The sequence below is a fragment of the Mastigoproctus giganteus genome, chromosome 14, assembly GCF_048544385.1.
Source record: "Mastigoproctus giganteus isolate SK-2022 chromosome 14, ASM4854438v1, whole genome shotgun sequence".
NCBI lineage: Eukaryota > Metazoa > Arthropoda > Arachnida > Uropygi > Thelyphonidae > Mastigoproctus > Mastigoproctus giganteus.
In genome coordinates, this window is record NC_143588.1 from 14,056,433 (window position 1) to 14,075,061 (window position 18,629).

Here is an 18,629-nt window from a genome sequence, read left to right on the forward strand (position 1 = left end):
TCAGCTTTATCCTTGGCTGAAGTGACAACAGAACCATCTGGTTTGGACAGAGGTGGGAGCAGAGATGGGCAAACATTGCGGCCAATAGCTTTGGCAAGGGATCAGAATGCTCGGCTACCATTAGGGCAAGAAGCAAGTTTTCTACTCTTAGCCTGTTCAAACTATAGTTTGGACTGATTAATAACTGCTTTCAATTGTTGCAAGCGTTTGTGTAGGCAGGAAATGAAACTGAAGAATTAGAAACAAGCCAATTACGATATGCAACATTCTTCTCTTGAACAGCCTTAGCACATTTATTGGAAAACCAAGCTTTAGATAAAGCATGAGATTTTAAAGTGGAGTGTGAAATAAAGGATTCCATTCCTACAAGAATAATTTCACTGACACGATCTGAGCAAACGCTGACATTAGAAGTTTTCCGACCAAGGAAAAGAAATCTCGCAGGTCATCCCATTTTGCATTCTTGTAATGCCAAACAACACGAGGTTGGGAATAGCCATGAGATAAAGGCTCCATTGGAGAAGAGACAATCACCAAGTTGTAATCAGAAGTGCCTAAAGGACCACTCACTTCAAAAAAGTACTTAGAAGGGTTGTTTGTGAGAAAAAGATCAAGCATGTTGGCTGTATGATTAGGATTGTCTGGTATTCTTGTAGGTAAATGAACAATGTGTGCAAGGTCATTAGTAATTGCAAAAGCCTCAGCATCTAGATCAGCTGGGTCGGTGTGACTAGAACACGGAGGCCAGCTGGAGTTGTGAACATTAAAATCACCAAGAAAAATTACCTCACTGTTAGGAAAGTTGGACTGGAGAAAGTCAAGTTGGGAGAACGGTAGAGACAACAGATGAATTTTACACAATAAGGTAGAGAGATTTTAAACCAGAGATGATCAAAGAGAGTAGAATCCAAATTGCCAAGTCTCTGACAGGGAATGTCAGAATGGACATATGCACAAGTACCACCTTTATGGCGAAAGAAATCATACAGCGAATAATTTGGCATCTGAGATGAGCAGTAGTCGAATCAACCGATAACTGAGATTCTGTCAGAAAAAGTACATGGGGTGTGGTAGACTGCAAGTGGAAATGGACATCGTTGAACTTAGAACTGAGACCACGTATATTTGTAAAATGAATTAGGAAGTGCTTGGGAGGTTTAGATCTTTACGCAGATAACCTTGCTCTATTAGTTTGACAATTCATGGTTTATTCAATAGTAAGAAAAAGTGGGTGGGACACCACTCCCATTTCACCCCTCCGTTCGTTCGAAATACCTGTCCAGTTGAGCTTTAAATTTGTTTAGGCTATCAACTTCAACAACAAGTGATGGAAGTCGGTTCCACCAACCAACCACCCGCTGGCCAAAGGCAAATTTCCGCAAATCTATCCGACATCCGTCCTTCCTCAATTTGAATTTATGCCCTCTGAGGTGATTATTCTGAGCAAGATGAAGAATCCCATTGGCATTGAGCATGCTCAAACCATTCAGAGCCTTATACACCTCTATCAGATCACCTCGCCGGTGCCTAGTCTCCAGACTCTGTAATTTGCAAAACTTATGCCTTTCTTCGTAAGAGCAACCCTTTGTTCCATTCACTAATCTTGTTGCCCTTCTCTGTACCCGTTCCAGCAGCTCTACATCCTTCTTGAAATGAGGCCTCCAGACCTGTATACAGTACTCAAGATGTGGCCTAACCATTGCCTTATACAAGGGAATAATCACCTCCTTATCCCTGCTAGAAAAATTCCTGTATATCATTGACAAGACACCATGAGCTACTCTTGCAGCTCGTCTGCACTGCTCAGAGAACTTCATATCTGCCTGCACAATTACCCCCAGGTCCTTTTCATTCTCCACCACTGTCAGTGTAGTACCGCAGAGTTGATACGTTGCTCTGGGGTTACTGTTTCCCATATGTAGTACTTTACATTTGTCAATGTTAAACTTCATTTGCCACCTCTCAGCCCATCTGTTCAACCTTTCCAGATCCTGTTGCAGCAGCATAGCGTCAGTAGTGTCCTTAACAACCCTGCCAACCTTTGTATCATCTGCAAACTTGGACATTAAGCTTGATATCCCATCATCAATATCATTCATAAACACCGAAAACAACAACGGACCCAACACTGAGTTCCTTTGTAATCACATCATAGTATCCAATCAAATTGGTCAGGCAAGACTTTCCTTAACATGACAATTTACCTGCAGAGCTTTTAAAATATAGTGGAGAAAATCCGAAGAAAGCCTTATATGAACTGATAAAGAAGATATACAAGATGAATGTTGGCCAGAGGATTTCTGTACATCAATCATAATCCCCATACCAAAGAAGATGGAACCAACAGTATGTTAAGAACACAGAACTATAAGTCTTATTACCCATGCATCGAAGAATCTGCTGAAAGTTATCAATATCAAATGGACAGTTATATTGAACAATTTTTGGAAAACTCACTGTGCGGCTTTTGCAGAGGCAGATCGAGGAGAGATGATATTGGAACGGTAAGAGTGTTGGGAGAGAAAGTATATAACATGGGAAGAAACTTCTGTGTGTTTTTTGGATTATGAGAAGGAGTTTGACAGAATAATCTGGAGAGAACTGTTCCCATTGCTTGAGAAAATTGGATGCAAAAAGAAGATTATTGGACTGATCTATGACTTATATAGAAGACAAAATGTAAAGATAAGATTGAGGGGAGACTGAGAGAAAAAGCTCAAGTTAAAAAGGGAGTCAGACAAGGATGCTTACTTTCACCTGCTTTGCTCAATGCTTTTGCCAAAGCAATAATAAAGGAGGCACTTGGGAATAAGAAGTGGGGGGTTAAATAGGTGAAAAGTAAATACAGGCTATTAAGTTTGCAGATGATCGGACCATACAAGCACATTACCCTGCTATGCTGCAAAAAATGATCAGAAGAATAAGAAAGTACTGAAGTATGGAATGAAGATAAACGTGATGAAAACAAAGGCAATGATGACTGGGAAAAGGTCAATTCCCTTCCGAATTGAGATCGATGGAGTAAGAATAGAACAGTTAGATCACTTTAGGTATCTGGGGCAGTTATTTGCACAGGACATTTCATGTCAAACTGAGATTCAAACCAGAATTGCAGTGTCAAAACAATCTTTCAAAAATAAACTGTCGTTGATAACACAGAAGATTATGTTTCAGGAAATTAGAAAGAAGATAATAATGACATATATCTGGTCAGTGGCACTATATGCAGAAGAGACATGGATTCTTATAAAGAGAGACTTTAGGACTTCGAGATGTGGTGGTGGTGCAGGATGGAAAAAATTAAATGGACCAAGAAGGGGTGTCAAATGTGGAAGTATTACGATGTGCCCAAGAGCAAAGGAAAATTCTATGTAGAATCGAATCAACTAGACTCAAATGGGTGGGCCAAGTGATTTGACATGGTGGTTTGTTTCTGGATGCCATGGAGGGAAAATGCCCTAGGGGAAGACCAAAAAATACATTCATCGGGACGAAGCAGGACTTCAAAATATTGAGGAGCTAAAACAAATGGCACAGGAGAGACAAAGGTGGAGACAGATCATCAGAGGAACTAAACAGTCACAAGACTGAATTACTGATGATGATGATAATGATATTACACCAAATTATATTATTGACTAAGCAACCTCAAAATTGATTTTGCCTTGGCACATATTGATCATCACAGAAACAGAGAATCCCTTATCACTGTTTTACTTTCAATTTAGGTGGTTGGCCCGATATGAAGTCACCCAGATTTTGGGAGCAATGATAAGTTTTGTATATTATCTTTTGTCTATACTAGTAAGCGCCGGTTATAGTGATCGCATTTGCAAATTGAATTTTGATTCTAATAAATGGCTATTCTAATAAGCAAAAATTGACAAATATTATCCAGAGGCTATAAAAATAAAGATATAAAGCACAATTTTTGCACTTCATTACCAATTAAATTATATGTAGCAGACTGGGCAATATCTTCATCTGTTAAAGCTGAAGTAACTTGTAGATCACCTTCTATGTCCACCCAATTATTAAACTCCTGTTCACCCATGTCTTCAGGCTTTTCAACATGGTCAGTATCACGACATAGTTGCCCATCATGAATAACTAATCCACATTTTTTGAAACAGTTTCTAATGCAGGTTTCGGAAACTTCATTCTAGGTATTCATTGTCATATGATGTGCATCTAGAACAGTTATTTTGCAATATCAGACGATGTTCCCAAGTCTTCATCTATAGACTGGAAGATTCTTCACCCCATATCAGTCCATAAAAGGTCTTAAAGGTTTTTATTATTCCCTGGTAAAGAGGTTGAATCAGTGATGTGGTATTTGAAGGTAGAAAAACTAATTCAATGTTTTTGAAAGTCAACTTTAAATGAGTTGGGCAGCTGTCCAAAATCAATGCAATTTTTTTGTTTGTAACAAAAAAATTGCATTGATTTTGTTTGAAGCAGTAACTAACTAAATTTAATACGTTTTAATACAAGTAGCTTTCTGAGTAATGAACTCCTTCTTCAGCAAAACATCTATAAATAATTACTCTTGCCAAGATTTACATCTTGATTGTTCCTGTCATGTTGCACATTAAAAGAACTGTAATCTTGTCCTTGATCTTCTTTCCTGCAGATGCAGAGGAATTTTTAAAAATCATGCAATGGTCTGGGGTAGTTCTGTAGTACAACCCTGTTTCATCTGTATTAAAAATGTCTTCAGGATTATAAGTGCTTAACACAGTTTGCCAAAAGGTTTTCAACCAGGTGTCGGCTGCAGAAGCATCGGAATCCTGTTTTTCTCTGTGAAGTTTTTTGTAAACAATATCATGCCTCTCTTTCCATCTTGTCAACCATCCATCTGCCGCCTTAAACTCTTTGTGTAATTTTTCAGCAAAATCATTAGCTTTTTGAAGAATTCTACGATTGATTGGTGCATTAAATGGGCTTGCCTGTTTGAACCAAACGAACAGAGCTTCATCTACTGTTTGGCATTTCCCTTCATGCTTCCTTATTCTGGTTTTGCTAATCACATTAGCGTTTAATGTGTGATGTGATTTTAATAATTAAAATCTTCCTTATTCTGGTTTTGCTAATCACATTAGCGTTTAATGTGTGATGTGATTTTAATAATTTTGATAAAGATGACTGAGGCACTACTAATTTTACTGCCAATTCCCTTTGAGATGTATAGCCTAAGTTTAATTTATCATACATTTCTATAATTTGTAACTTATCTTTTATACTCAAATTCACTCTCTTTCTGTTCACTGACATTTTTTTTTTTTTGGGTAGTAAAATTTAAAACACAGTAAAAAAGATAAGTGTCAATCAATAACAAAGCAAATGGCACATACAAATTGGAACTAACAAGACACATGCAAGTGAGACAAAGTTCAGATATAGAAATGAAGAGCAGATTTTAGTGAAGGGGAAACACATTTTGACCATAATAAGTTGAAAACAGAATTTCGGCTAACGGTATTTTCGCAAATGCAATAAGATCGAGTTTACTATTCGTTTATTGCACTAACAGAAGCACAATAAACTGGAAACTACAAATTGTTTTTATTGTTTTATGGTTGTGACCTCTAAAAATATGCTTCAGAAAAATATCACAGAGGTGTTCAAAATTGATTCTTATAACCGAAAATGCGATTCTAATAAATGATGAAAGTGTAGTGCATTTTACTGATTTGAATTGGTTCTTCGAAATCATTCTATAAAGCGGTTGATTCTAATAACCATTGATCACTATTCACTATAACCACACTTATTGTATATTATATTATACTTCTGTATACTAACTTTTGCACATTATATTATCCTATGCACTTTCTATAGATCTGTTGTTGTTGTTTTGGTTTTTAGGAGCATTAGCAACTAAGGCCATATTGCTCCAGGGATATGCAGTGGTCATTCCCTGACCTTTCCACATTCTCTGTATTTGGTGGTGATGGGCTCGAACCCCGGTCTAATCAAGAAGCGTGTGCTAGGCACTGCTGCTCCTTCCCACCTGGCTATGGAGGTGCCTTTCTATAGATCTATCAAGTTACTAAAAATAAATGCACAAGGCATAATACACCATGAACTTAAGACTGCAACTGGTGTTGCAATCATGTGATAGAATGTGCAAAATGTTTATGACTTGGACCTGTTTAGACCCAATTCGATAATAGACACCTGATTCAAGATTTAAAATGCTTATTTTAAACCTTCAATCAAGTGTCTATTATTAAATGATGAGATGAACAATTAAGACTAATTGTGGAATATTAGTGCATTTACTTCAAAAAAATTTTCAGTATTTAATTTATAAAATGTGTGAAATATTTTTAATACATGAATGACATAACAGATGAAGCATGCTTAAGAATAAAAATAAAATTTAAAAAAGAAAAAGTAAAAAAAAAAAAAAAAAAAAAAAAAAAACAAAATAAAATAAATTTAAGACAAGATATGGTCTCTTGTATTGTAAAAATATAATAATTTATAATTTAGAAGAAGAAGAGAATACAGCGGAGCCAGTGGAAGCAGTAACTAACTAAATTTAATAAGTTTTAATATGACAAGTAGCTTTCAGAGTAATGAACTCCTTCTTCAGCAAGTACATACAGAAATGCAAACATGACATAAATCGTTAGAAATGGAATAAATCATACTAAATATGATGTACGTGATCAGATGACTGGGAGAGCACGTACACAAGCACGAGTGATCAGTCATTCACTAGACCAGATCAGGTGATTGCTGTTGGTACGTGGTACACATATGGGATTGCTGCCAGCATCTGTCGTGTTTCAACACTACTGACTCAAAAATTGGGTGTAGTCTTGTACCTCTACTGCGATTTAAAACTTTGTGACAGCTGAATATATTCAGGGACTCTAACCACAGTCGATGATAGTAGTATCGAGATTGGTCGATCACATCATGCACCTGGGGTTGAGTCATGATGAGTTGACCAAAAATATTCTGTGATTGCAGAGTGTTCAGTCACTCAGGTGGATGAATCTGTCATGTTCCGCGGGGCGGTCTTGTAAAATTTTTACAATACAAGAGAATGTATCTTGTCTTAAATTTATTTTATTTGTTTTTTTTTTTAAAACTTTTTCTTTTTTAAATTTTATTTTTATTCTTAAGCATGCTTCATCTGTTATGTCATTGTTACTCTGAAAGCTACTTGTCGTATTAAAACTTATTAAATTTAGTTAGTTACTGCTTCCACTGGTTCTGCTGTATTCTCTTCTTCTTCTAAACTACGGAAATCAGTGCCACAAGCCCATTCTCTTTTATAATTTATAATGTTTTTCCTTTAAATATTATTCTGTTTATTACATCTTAGAATGGAAAGAATATACAAAGTCTGTTCAAAAAATATTCACGTTATGCTTTATTTTTCAAGATTGAGATAATAGAACATGTTGTGACAAAGCAAAACATGTTTAGACATGTATTCTTATCCCAATCCTCATGCAGTAAGCTGTCTGTTCCTTTATGGCAATATGTCACTGTAATTGTCAGCTGATAATGAAGAAGTGTTTCCACATCACATCATATTTCAAAATGCTGGAATGTACTGAATGTACTTGTGTATGTGTTAAACTTGGAAACAAGTGAGCTGTCTCACTTGATTTTATTACATTTGATTTTAAAATTACCCACAATCTGGTTGGGCCATAACTTCAATAAATGATGTAATTGTACCTCAGATGTGAGCTTTGGTAAAAAATGAATGAAGATTAATTTTTCTTGTAAAACCAGTGAGACTCCCCTTCCCCTTGATCCAAAAATGAGTGCAAAATATACAGCAAAATGAAGGTCATGCTGCTAGCATTTTTTGACTTAAGCTTCAGAGGGTCAAATATTAATAAAGAGTTCTAAGTTGTGAGATGCCCTTGTGATGTGGGTTAATGATGTTAAAACCAATGAAGTGATTTCTGTGAGAGGACAGTAAAATGAAGGTAAAATTTTCATTGTTATAAATAATTCCAGAACTAGGCCATAAATTCAGATTACAGGGAAAGATGTTTGAATTAGGTCATAGGAAGTTTTCTCTAAGCCAGCAACTTGTCAATTACTGGAATAAGTTACCTTCATTGGTAGGTGCTGTTAACATAATAGGATTAATGGAAATATGCTGAAGAGTGTTTAAAAAGGATAAGCATGACAGAATGAGTGAGTCATGCTTATTTTCAAAAGCAGCCTTAGTGTTAAAATCTTTCTCAATTCAGAACTTATGCATACTTCATAATTATTCCACACAAAATCTGGAATAAGTTATGAAGATAAGCAGTAACTGGATATGAAGGTAAAATGAAACTGGGGGTATGTTATATAGATCAGAAGATTTGAAAGAAATGACAAAGGCCTTTATGCAGGTGAAAAGGGTGAATAAATGCAAATATCTTATTATGGAGTGATTTCAATTTTCGTGATGTTCACTGGGGTAAGTGGGAGTGAAACTCACCATAGGGGTACAAAATTTTTAAACAAACTAGGTAATCATTATTTTTATCAGGTTGTTAGAGAAAATACTAGGAGTAATAATATTCTGCATCTGATAACTACCCATTAAACAGACAACATCATAGAACTTTTCACTGTTATAAGTGACATAAGTGAAATTTTCACTGATATTTACAATTATAAGTGATTCTAGAGTAGGGACCACAAATTAAAATTAAAACTCAAAGGAAAATAAATTTAAACTGGACTTTACCGTAAGAAGTTTTCTTTTAACCTGTTGTTGATTATTGGAATATGTTACTTCTGTAGGTATACAATTATTGGAATAATCAACAAGGAGATAATGCCAACCTCAACTATCCACAGAAATAACTTATTCCAATAAGTTATCTCTGGGTAGTTTGAGGCTGACAGCTTGGCTAGGTCAGCTGGATAGTTGCAAAAATTAAAGGCATGAGCAGGAAAGGGGTCCATGACAGCTAAGCCTCTATCAACTAGGCAGATAGCAGTGGGTAGATGAATACATTAGAATTATGGATATCTTTAAAGAAATAGTCACAGAAAATATTGAATGCATATAAACACCATTAAGAAAATAAGCACGAGGAGGATGCTGAGATAGACGAATACAGAGCTGGCCACTCTAAGAGCAGAAAAAGATGGAAGCTCACAGAAAAGTAGATACAACATGGCAACTACAAACTGATCTGTAACACAGAAAAGATTAGATTTGCAAAGCCAGTAGGGATCTTAAATTCACTGGCTAAGTGAGCAAAGAATGGGGAAAAGGAGTTTTTCGCGTATGTGAATACAGAGAAGAAAACAAATCAGATCAGACCATTGCATAACGGGTGTGGAAAAATCTTAGAAAAAATCCAGCTGATGTTGCTGATGAAATGAACATTTTTATAGACAAAAGATCCTTCATAGTAATAGAGGCATGTGATGCAAGAAAGCAAGTGTATGAGCTTATATAGCATCAGCCAAAAAAAAAAAAAAAAAAATTCACACAACCATTCCCTCTAAAAGTTTGTCTAGTTCCTCCTTGAATTTATTTAAGCTATCAACTTCTACAACAGATGTCATGTTTTTTCCAGCAATTAATCACCCGCTGACTAAAGGCAAATTTCTGCACATATATTCTACAGCTGTCTTTCCTCAATTTGAATTTATGCCCCCTTTTCGTAATCTGAGCAAGCAGAAGGATCCCATCAGAATTCAGCGTGCTCAACCCATTCAAGGCCTTAATACACCCAATCAGATCACCTCGCAGGTGCCTAGTTTCCAGCCGCTGCAATTTGCAGAACTTAAGCCTCTCTTGGTAAGAGGCCCCCTTTGTTCCCCTCTCCAATCTTGTTGCTCTTCTCTGTACATGCGCAAGCAAATCTAGTGAGAGAGGTTTTGCAAGTGAGGTTGAAAAGATGGAAGCTCACAGAAAAGTAGATGTAACATGACAGCTGATGATGATTTTGACTTTATTGGCCCAAAAACGACTAAGGTTATACGCCAAGAAAATGCAACATGACAGTATGAACTGATCTGTAACAATACCACAGAAAAGATTAGATTTGCAAAGCCAGTAGGGACCATAAATTCACTGGCTAAGAGAGCAAAGAATGGGGAAAAGGAGTTTTTCACATATGTGAATACAGAGAAGAAAACAAATCAGAGCAGACAATTGCATAATGGGTGTGGAAAAATCTTAGACAATCCAGCTGATGATGTTGCTGATGAACTGAACAGATGCTTCACATTTTTACAGATGAAAGACACTTCATAGTGAGAGAGGCTTTGCAAGTGAGGCTAAAAATATGACATTAGCAACACTGAAATTACAGATGAGGCATTTATAAGAAAAACTTTTAACTAAAGGCAAGTAGACCTCCTGAAGCTGACAGCATTTACCTAGTAATTTGGAGGAAAGCAGCAGGCGAGTGCATTGAATAAATGCTCAATCCCAGAGTCCAGTCAAGTCATACTCTCATAATAAACTTTAGGATTAAAGTTAATTATGAGGAATCGCTGGACTCAGAAAAGAATTTTCTGGATTGGAGAAATGCTAATGAATCATCGATACATAAAGGTAGTTCTAAGAGCGTACTAGACAGCTACTGACTGGTCAGTCTGATTTAACTGGTAGGAGAAAACATGGAGGCAGTGGCATATATATAATGAAATGGAATGTAGAAATGAATTATGAAGGAACAGAATAATTTTGTAAATGGAAAATCATGTTTGACCAATCTGGTTGACAGGGTCATGCATGGAATAGATGTAGGAAATAATTTCCTACATCTATTCCATGTATTATCTGAATTCTATATGAAGCATGCAACTCAGTCCCACATAACAGATCGATCCCCCCCTATAAATGACGCTGAAGGAATAGAGGACGTGACGTCAAAATTAGCATATGTTAAGATGATTGGGAGGATGGGCAACTGGCAGTGTTCCTTCAGGTCAACTTGGATAGGCTTCAAGGATGGCCAGAAAAGTAGCAGCTGTGTTTTAATGCAGCAAAATGCAAAGTCTTACACTTGGGGAATAGCAACTTCAAAGTAACTTATACACTTAGTGGGATTGAATTAAAAATGGCAGGAGTGGGGGGAAGAACTTGGGAGTTATGATATGAGCAGACACAAAGTTCTCCAAGCAGCATAGACAGGTAGCAAGGAAGGCCAATGGCGTCAAATCAATGATTTATCATATACAGTCAAACTTGGTTATAATGAGCATCAAGGCACCAGCAAAATTTCCTTGTTATAATTGTTACTCCCTATACCAGTGATAGCGGAGATGGGGAAACTCCTGGGGCCGTTAAACAATGAACACTTTATATCAGTGATGAGTTATACTTATTTTTTTCAATTCTCAATAACTTGATAAAAATATAGATTCAAAAAACAAAAGAAATATTAGAGAGAAAAAAACAATTATTTGCATTAATATGCTTGTATAAACTACAATACACTTAATATTAAACACAATTTATTTCTCTGTAATTAAAAACAATACTATTTAATAATAAACATGATTTCAATTAGTCTTTATTTATGAATCTTAAAATTTATGTCTGTTTTAAAGATTTCGCTTTGATATTTCTTAAATTTCCCCTTAAAACACTAAACATATTAAAAATCTCACCTCAGTTCCTTCAAAAAAATTGACTAATGTGTCCATTGCACCTTGAGCTTGTTGGCACTGATTTTGATTCACTTTCAATTGTCATCATATCATCATCGTCTTTGTTGAGCACAGCATCTAAATATCACTCTCTGTAGGAAGACCACTAGTTAATAAGTTGTCATCGACTCGTACAAATTCATCAATGTTATCTGTATTGAAACCTACAATGTTGTTATGTAGCAACCATTCAGATAATGTTAAGTTGTTTTCTTCATTTCCATCTTCTTCTTCATCAACAATTGAAATTTCATTTGAATTTAATTTCGATTTCTTGAAGCAATTCGATATGGTTGTCGAAGTAATGTTGTTCCACGCATCATTCAGTATCGATAGACTCGGTAAGTTTCTGTTCTGTTTGACTGATCAGATGTAGAACTAGAAATCTTTTATAAAATCTTTTCTAACTCTTGATTACACCTATATTCATTGGTTGTAAAATTTATGCTGCATTGGGAGGCAGAAACAATAGCTTAATGTTGGACAAATTTTGAATCTGGGGATGTGCAGAACAGTTATCAACTAACAATACAATATTTTTCTTCTTTTTGAATAGCTCCTTAAATCAATCATTTATATATTGCTGGAAAATATTTGAAGTCACCCAAGCTTTCTTGTTTGCAGTGTAATCCACAGGAAATTTCCTTATGTTTTTGAAATGCTGAGGTTTTAATGATTTTCTGATAACAAACAGTTTTTTTTTTATCAGTTCCTGCCATATTTGTGCATACGAGCACTGTCAAGCGAACCTTTGATTTTTTTCCACCAACACATTTTCCCCCTTTGAATTTAAATGTATTTTTAGGTGTCAAATTATAAAAAAATCCTGTTTTGGACTTTTTTATAATTTGAAACAGGACTTTTTCGATGACAAAGACATCTACAGATGTCTTTGTCATTGAAATCTTTCCTGATTTCTGCTCAAACACGGTCAATCCATCCATTCGCCATTATTGGATCTGCAGATTGAGATTCTCCACTAATTTCTGCAAAAAAAATGTTATGTCGGTTTTTAAATCAATCCAGCCAACCATTGTTACACAAAGAATCGTCACATCCAAATTGTTTAGCAAATTTTTCCACTTGAGCCTTCAAGATCGGACTGCCTATTGCAAATCCAGCACTTCTTTGTGTTGTGAACCATTGAAGCAATGCTTCATCAATGTTTGTAACTTTGTACATGCTAAATTTTTTTTTTTAACGGTTATGTTCTTTTCCAGTACCGATATATAAACATCTTTATTCTTCCACATTGTCGATACACTTGAAGAAGACAACGAAAACATTTTACATACTTCAACATTTTTTGCGCCATGTTGTAACTAACGAATAATTTCGACTTTTTCGTGAATTGAGAGAGAGAGACTTTCTTTTGTTAGTAGACATGTTTCAGAAGGAAGGAAGGGTTCATTTCTAACTGATTTTACTTTAAAATGAAAGTGATCTGCATACAAAGTTCTTAGAAGTCCCGAAATGCATACAAAGTTCTTATAAGTCCCGAAATAAATTTATGGTTCATGAATACAAGACAATCTGTAAATAGGGTAATGTGACAAGCGGAATGCCAATGCACTATTGTATAGCCCCTGTCCCTGGAAGGACAAGGTCATAAAACTGGCCGCTAATCTGATGCAAGTGGTCATAAAGCTAAGTCACCCGTCACCCTTTTCATCTGTTCCAAGAATAGGGTTTTTTTTGACTACCCGAGCAATTAAGAATGTTTTCATAGTTATCAAAATTTGTTCGGTATATCCATGTAGTACGCTCATTATGACAGTGAGCGATTGTATGGGAATACACGTAAATTAAAATCATTATGGCTTTTTGCTCATTACAGCCATAATCTTGTTATATCCAAGTTCGAATGTATTTGCTTGTAGAAATAGGGAAGTAATTCCACTGTATAAGACAACTGTAAGTCTGCACTTGAAATATTGTATCCAAGTATGGAGACCTCATCTAATAAAAGACATTGAGTTTCTTAAAAGTATCTCAAGATGGGCAAAACTGCTTGGTAAAATCTGAAAAAAAGGGCACCTGAATGGGAAAAGACTAAATATGTGGGCTATATACCTCGGTAATCAGGAAACTTACAGGCAACTTTACTGAGGTCCATAAGACAGAGGGGATAATAAAACAAATGAAGGAAACCATTTCACTATTATACAGTAGACTTTCGAAATAACGGCACCTTTGGGGACCAAAGGTGCCGTTATTTCGAAAGCACTTCAAGGTGCCATTATTTTGATTTTTTCGTTATCTAGAGAGTTTTATTTTTAATGTATTTAATGCAGAAATAATGAGGCCAAATAAGAAATAGAAAGATTAAGAATGCAATTTTATTAACTGCACATAAAGAATGTTGACATTCTTTATGTGCAGTTGTCAACGTGTCCATAAACATGTTGAAAATCTAATAATGTTCTGCTATTAATACAATCCTACTTATGCCCCATTCTATTTTCTTTATTATATCAAGTTTAGTCTGTGCGGTAGCACAGTAGTATTGTCACTGTCCTCCTGACACTGTGTGGAAAAGGCCTGGGTTCGAATCCTGTCGGTGACGCGAGGAACTTTTATGGGCTTTTTTTTTTTTTTTTTTTTTTTTATAACTCTGTGGCTGAGTTAGTGGGTCTCAGACGTATAGAGCAAGGTTTCCCCCCCCCCCCCCCGAAACTGGGGTTTTTCGTCCAGCAAAACAGGCAAACTGAGCAGAGAACACATGCAATTTACAGCCACAATACACATGAGTATATATTCATATGGGTATATGAATTAATATGAATTCTGGGCAGCACTAATGTAATAGTTTGGATTATATCATTTGTCACTAAGCTCTAATGTTATTCTTTTCTTCTCTGTATGAGAAGAAAAGAACAACATTAAACGTTTATTAACTTTAGGAGCCATAGTGAGGGGTTTTTAATTTAAAATAAATGTAAAACAGCGGTATAATCCGTGATATCAGTAAAGAATTCACTTTCAAAATGGCAAACTTAAACAAATACGATAATCATGTGACTTGCCATTTTCTTTTTCTGGCACTACAAGGCATCTGTAATGTATGTATACATCCGATCTCAATGTGCCATTATTTTGACAGTCTACTGTAAATGATTCTATAACTATAAGGGGGAAAGATGTTTCAAGTGGATTATAGGAAGTTTTATTTTAGTGAGAAAGTTGTTAATTATATAAAATTACAATATTTATTATGCATATTTAGTATTGCAAAAAAAAGCAGCTTATAGAGAAACAACAAAAAAAAAAAAAAAAAAAACTTGTCCATATCACCATTCCACCCCTTCCAAGAATGTCTAGTTCTTCCTTGAATTTATTCAAACTACCCACTTCCACAATAACACATGGATGCCTATTCCAACAATCAACCACTCACTAGCTGAAGGCAAACTTCCACACATCTATCCTACAACCATCCTTCTTCAATTTGAATTTATGTCGCCTCTGTGTGTGTGTGTGTGTGTGTGGCCTCAGCAAGAGGAAGAAAGCCACCAACAAGCTTACTCAATCCATTCATGGCATTAAACACCTAAATAGGATCTCCTTGCAGATGCCTAGTCTCCAGAAGCAGAGATGCTGAAATTCACAGAACTGAAACCTTTCTTGGTAAATGCACCCTTACGTTCTCTTTGCCAATCTGTCTGCATCCATTTGTTTTATTATTAATTTTTATTATGATTTTATATTGTTATTTTTGAATCCACTATTAATATTTTTATTATTTTTTTTTGGCTAGTGCAATAAACTTGTAGCTTCATCACAATAATGAAACCACTGCATTCACTGCTATCTGTACAGGGTTTTTTGGCCAAACATGGATTCTCTAAAGTCTGGCAACCTGTTTTCACCACACGTGGCTCCACTTTATTTTCTTTACTACACCTCAGATGGGCACTATTTTGAAGGAGGGGAGGGCACAATTAATTTGTTAAGTATGCTTAACATCACAATATCATTGTAATCTGAATAATCACAATATCAATGTAATTTGAACAGGCCTTGTATGATGGTAATACCATAGCTGATACAGTATGATGATGTATTGATTATTTGTTCCTGAATGGCTAAAATTAAATAAATTGAATATATTAAAAATATAAGTAATAAATATATAGACAAACTTAGTATTAAAGTAGGGGAAAAAGCAGATACTTAAAATCCCATAAAGGCTCTTTATACATTTTAAACTACAATATAAAATGATCAACTACTTTATTATATTATGTTGTTGAATATAAAGAATTTTATATCATAATATTCTGGAAGAACATCTGCCAGTTTCTTGATAAGATGCACCACACAGGCATATACCATTTGAAACCGAGAACAAATCTGTAACCCTGATGCCTGGTATTAATCTTGTTGTTATCTCACATATATGCTGCTGACATTTTGGCGACTTCTTTCAGCTGCAGATGGAAGACCCGTAGGATTGATTAATAGCATTGAGGAAAACTTTATTTTTACTAATTTTGTAATTTTTATCAGTGATCAAGGAACTAGCACAGTTTCTGAAATGTTATGGTTGAAATTCCATATGTTAAATCACATTACAAAAGGAAGCAGTTGTTCATTTCATATCATGGTTAAATTAATAGTGTGCTGCTTCTTTATCCATTTTGTAAACAGCAAAAGAAGTTGGCAGAAATGAGAAGCACAGCATGATTAAATGATAATGCTGTTAGAAATATTTTAAGACAAACTTGTTTTGGTGATGCATCACAGTTAATTCAAGTCCTTTGTATATCAGAATTGAAAAAAAAAAATTGATGGGATTTTAAATACTGTTAAACAGAATTCTACAGTTTCTAAATTCACTTTCAGAATAAATTTTTCCTACATTTTTTCCCTCTCAGTTTTATAAAAAATCTGGGCAACTATTATTTACCTGAATAAGGAATTTCTCCCCGAAAGGTCTCATAAATTTGTGATATATAAGAAACCATTGTTAATTTGTCTGGAATTTCGCATTCTGCCATCTCCTGTCCGGTCATCACTGGAGGTATATTAAATTCTTTTTCACAAATATCAAATGCCTATGAGTGTATAAGTACAAATAAATAGTAATTAGTGTATTAATGATAAATTAAATAAAGTGTAAAATTTTATTAACAGAAACAACAAAAACAAAGTTTTAAAATGTATTTGTGGTTTATATACATATATAGCAGAGCCAAAAAAAAAGTTACAGAACTTGTGAAACAGCAGTTTAAAGGAATCATACCTATGTGAATCTTCATTCATGAAATCATTTTAGCTGCATATATTTTTCTATTCTGTGCAGTCTTAGGGTGATTGCACATGCAAGGTGATTTTTCATTCATGAAAACATTTTAGCTGCATATATTTTTCTAATCTGTGCAGTCTTGAAATCTCATATTATGAAATCCTTCATGAGTTGACCACTCTCACACTTTGAATAAATAAATAACACTTCCAAAACTTTCCAAAAGTACACTGCAACTTATCTTCAGTCAAGTGCCAGCACCCAGGAAGCACCATTTTGAGGATAATTATCTCTTCATTTGGAGTTGTGTAGGTACCCAAAGGGAAAGAGATTACAAGAGATTATTTAAAGCTTACAACACAGTTGCAAATTATTTACACAATATGAGAGATGCCAAAAAGTAAAACCAATGAAGTAAAACCAATCTGTCATGAAAATGTGAAATAGAAATGACACAAATTACATTTTCTAAATGATGCTAATTCGGTAACTAACACTGATTTGGTAGAGTAAGTAGTGGGCATTAGCATAAAACGTTACATTGTTTATAACTTTGGCTCTAGCCATTCGATTTTAAAAAGGTTCTGATTTTGGTTAAAAGTGTTTTCACATAAAACATTTTTGATGCATACAGGATACACATATGCGTTTTTTTTTTTTTTTTTTTAAGTTAAGTTAGTGTTGGATGACCAAAAGAGCTTGTGATATTGCCAATGCTAGTTACCAGAATTTTACCTGTATCATATACTTTTATTATAGTAATAAAATTTTGCTTTAAAAAGACCATATCACTGGGTACTATAAATATGACACATTTTCAAATTTTAAGCATAAAATGGAATCAGCAACGTCCTGAAGGTACTAATACTACTATTTAATTGTTCCTAGTTGAAGCTGGTCCTGCTGAAGTAAACAAACAAAAATAAAGCAAAGTACATATATGTAAAATTTAATCACACAATTTTTATGGATAAAGTGGAAATCAAGAGAAGGAGCCACTTTCTTTTCATTTAAAACATGGAGTTCATGAACATTGCTGCACGGAGGCTATCTGGGGAACTGACAATTCTCTGTTGAAAAATAAATGTGTTTTCACATTCCAGCATTCCTTTTATGAAAGGCTAGAAACTTTTCAACTGTCCCTTGTATTTTTTAATGAAAAGCAAGTGTACTAAAGACTACTTACCTAATTCTCATCTAGGGCAAGACTGTCTTTAATTCTACAGTCTGTGAGATTCCTATAAGGAAGCCCATTGATCAGCTTAGCTTCCCCAAACCATCTGGATATTTAGAGAGGGGCTGAATTTCTTTTAAATACATTTTTTGATACATTAAGCTACACAAGAAATAGCTCTTATTCCTCTCTTTTTTAATAATATTCTTTAACATAATATTATTAAAATATTATGTTAAAGAATCAAAGTGGTCTAGACATGACCAAATATCATTTTGTTTAAATTTATTATTTTCTTAGGGCAGGTCATGGTATATCCAAGAACTTTTTATTTTAGTCAACAAGTTATCAATTACTGGAATAAGTTATCTTCATGCTTGGAAGAAGCTTGGGGGCCAGCTGGGGGAAATTCAAAGGTCAGCTGGATAGTTGCCTATGGGAGGAGGGAAATGCATAGATTGTTTATTTCCTTTAATTTTATTAATTATTTATTTTTTAAAATCTTCTTCTTTATTATTTTATTTTTCTTTTGGATGGTGCAGCATAAGCCACAGGACA

At 34.8% G+C, this 18,629-nt stretch overlaps 1 protein-coding gene across 1 annotated transcript in view; it reads right to left on the reverse strand.

The window, feature by feature from the left end:
* The window catches only part of Mical (Molecule interacting with CasL), a 624,164-nt gene that overhangs the window by 276,907 nt on the left and 328,628 nt on the right, over positions 1–18,629 (reverse strand). Inside the window, exon 12 of the mRNA XM_090389022.1 lies at positions 16,559–16,706. Within this exon, the coding sequence (XP_090245148.1) occupies positions 16,559–16,706 (148 nt within the window). The remainder of the gene's footprint in view (positions 1–16,558; positions 16,707–18,629) is intronic.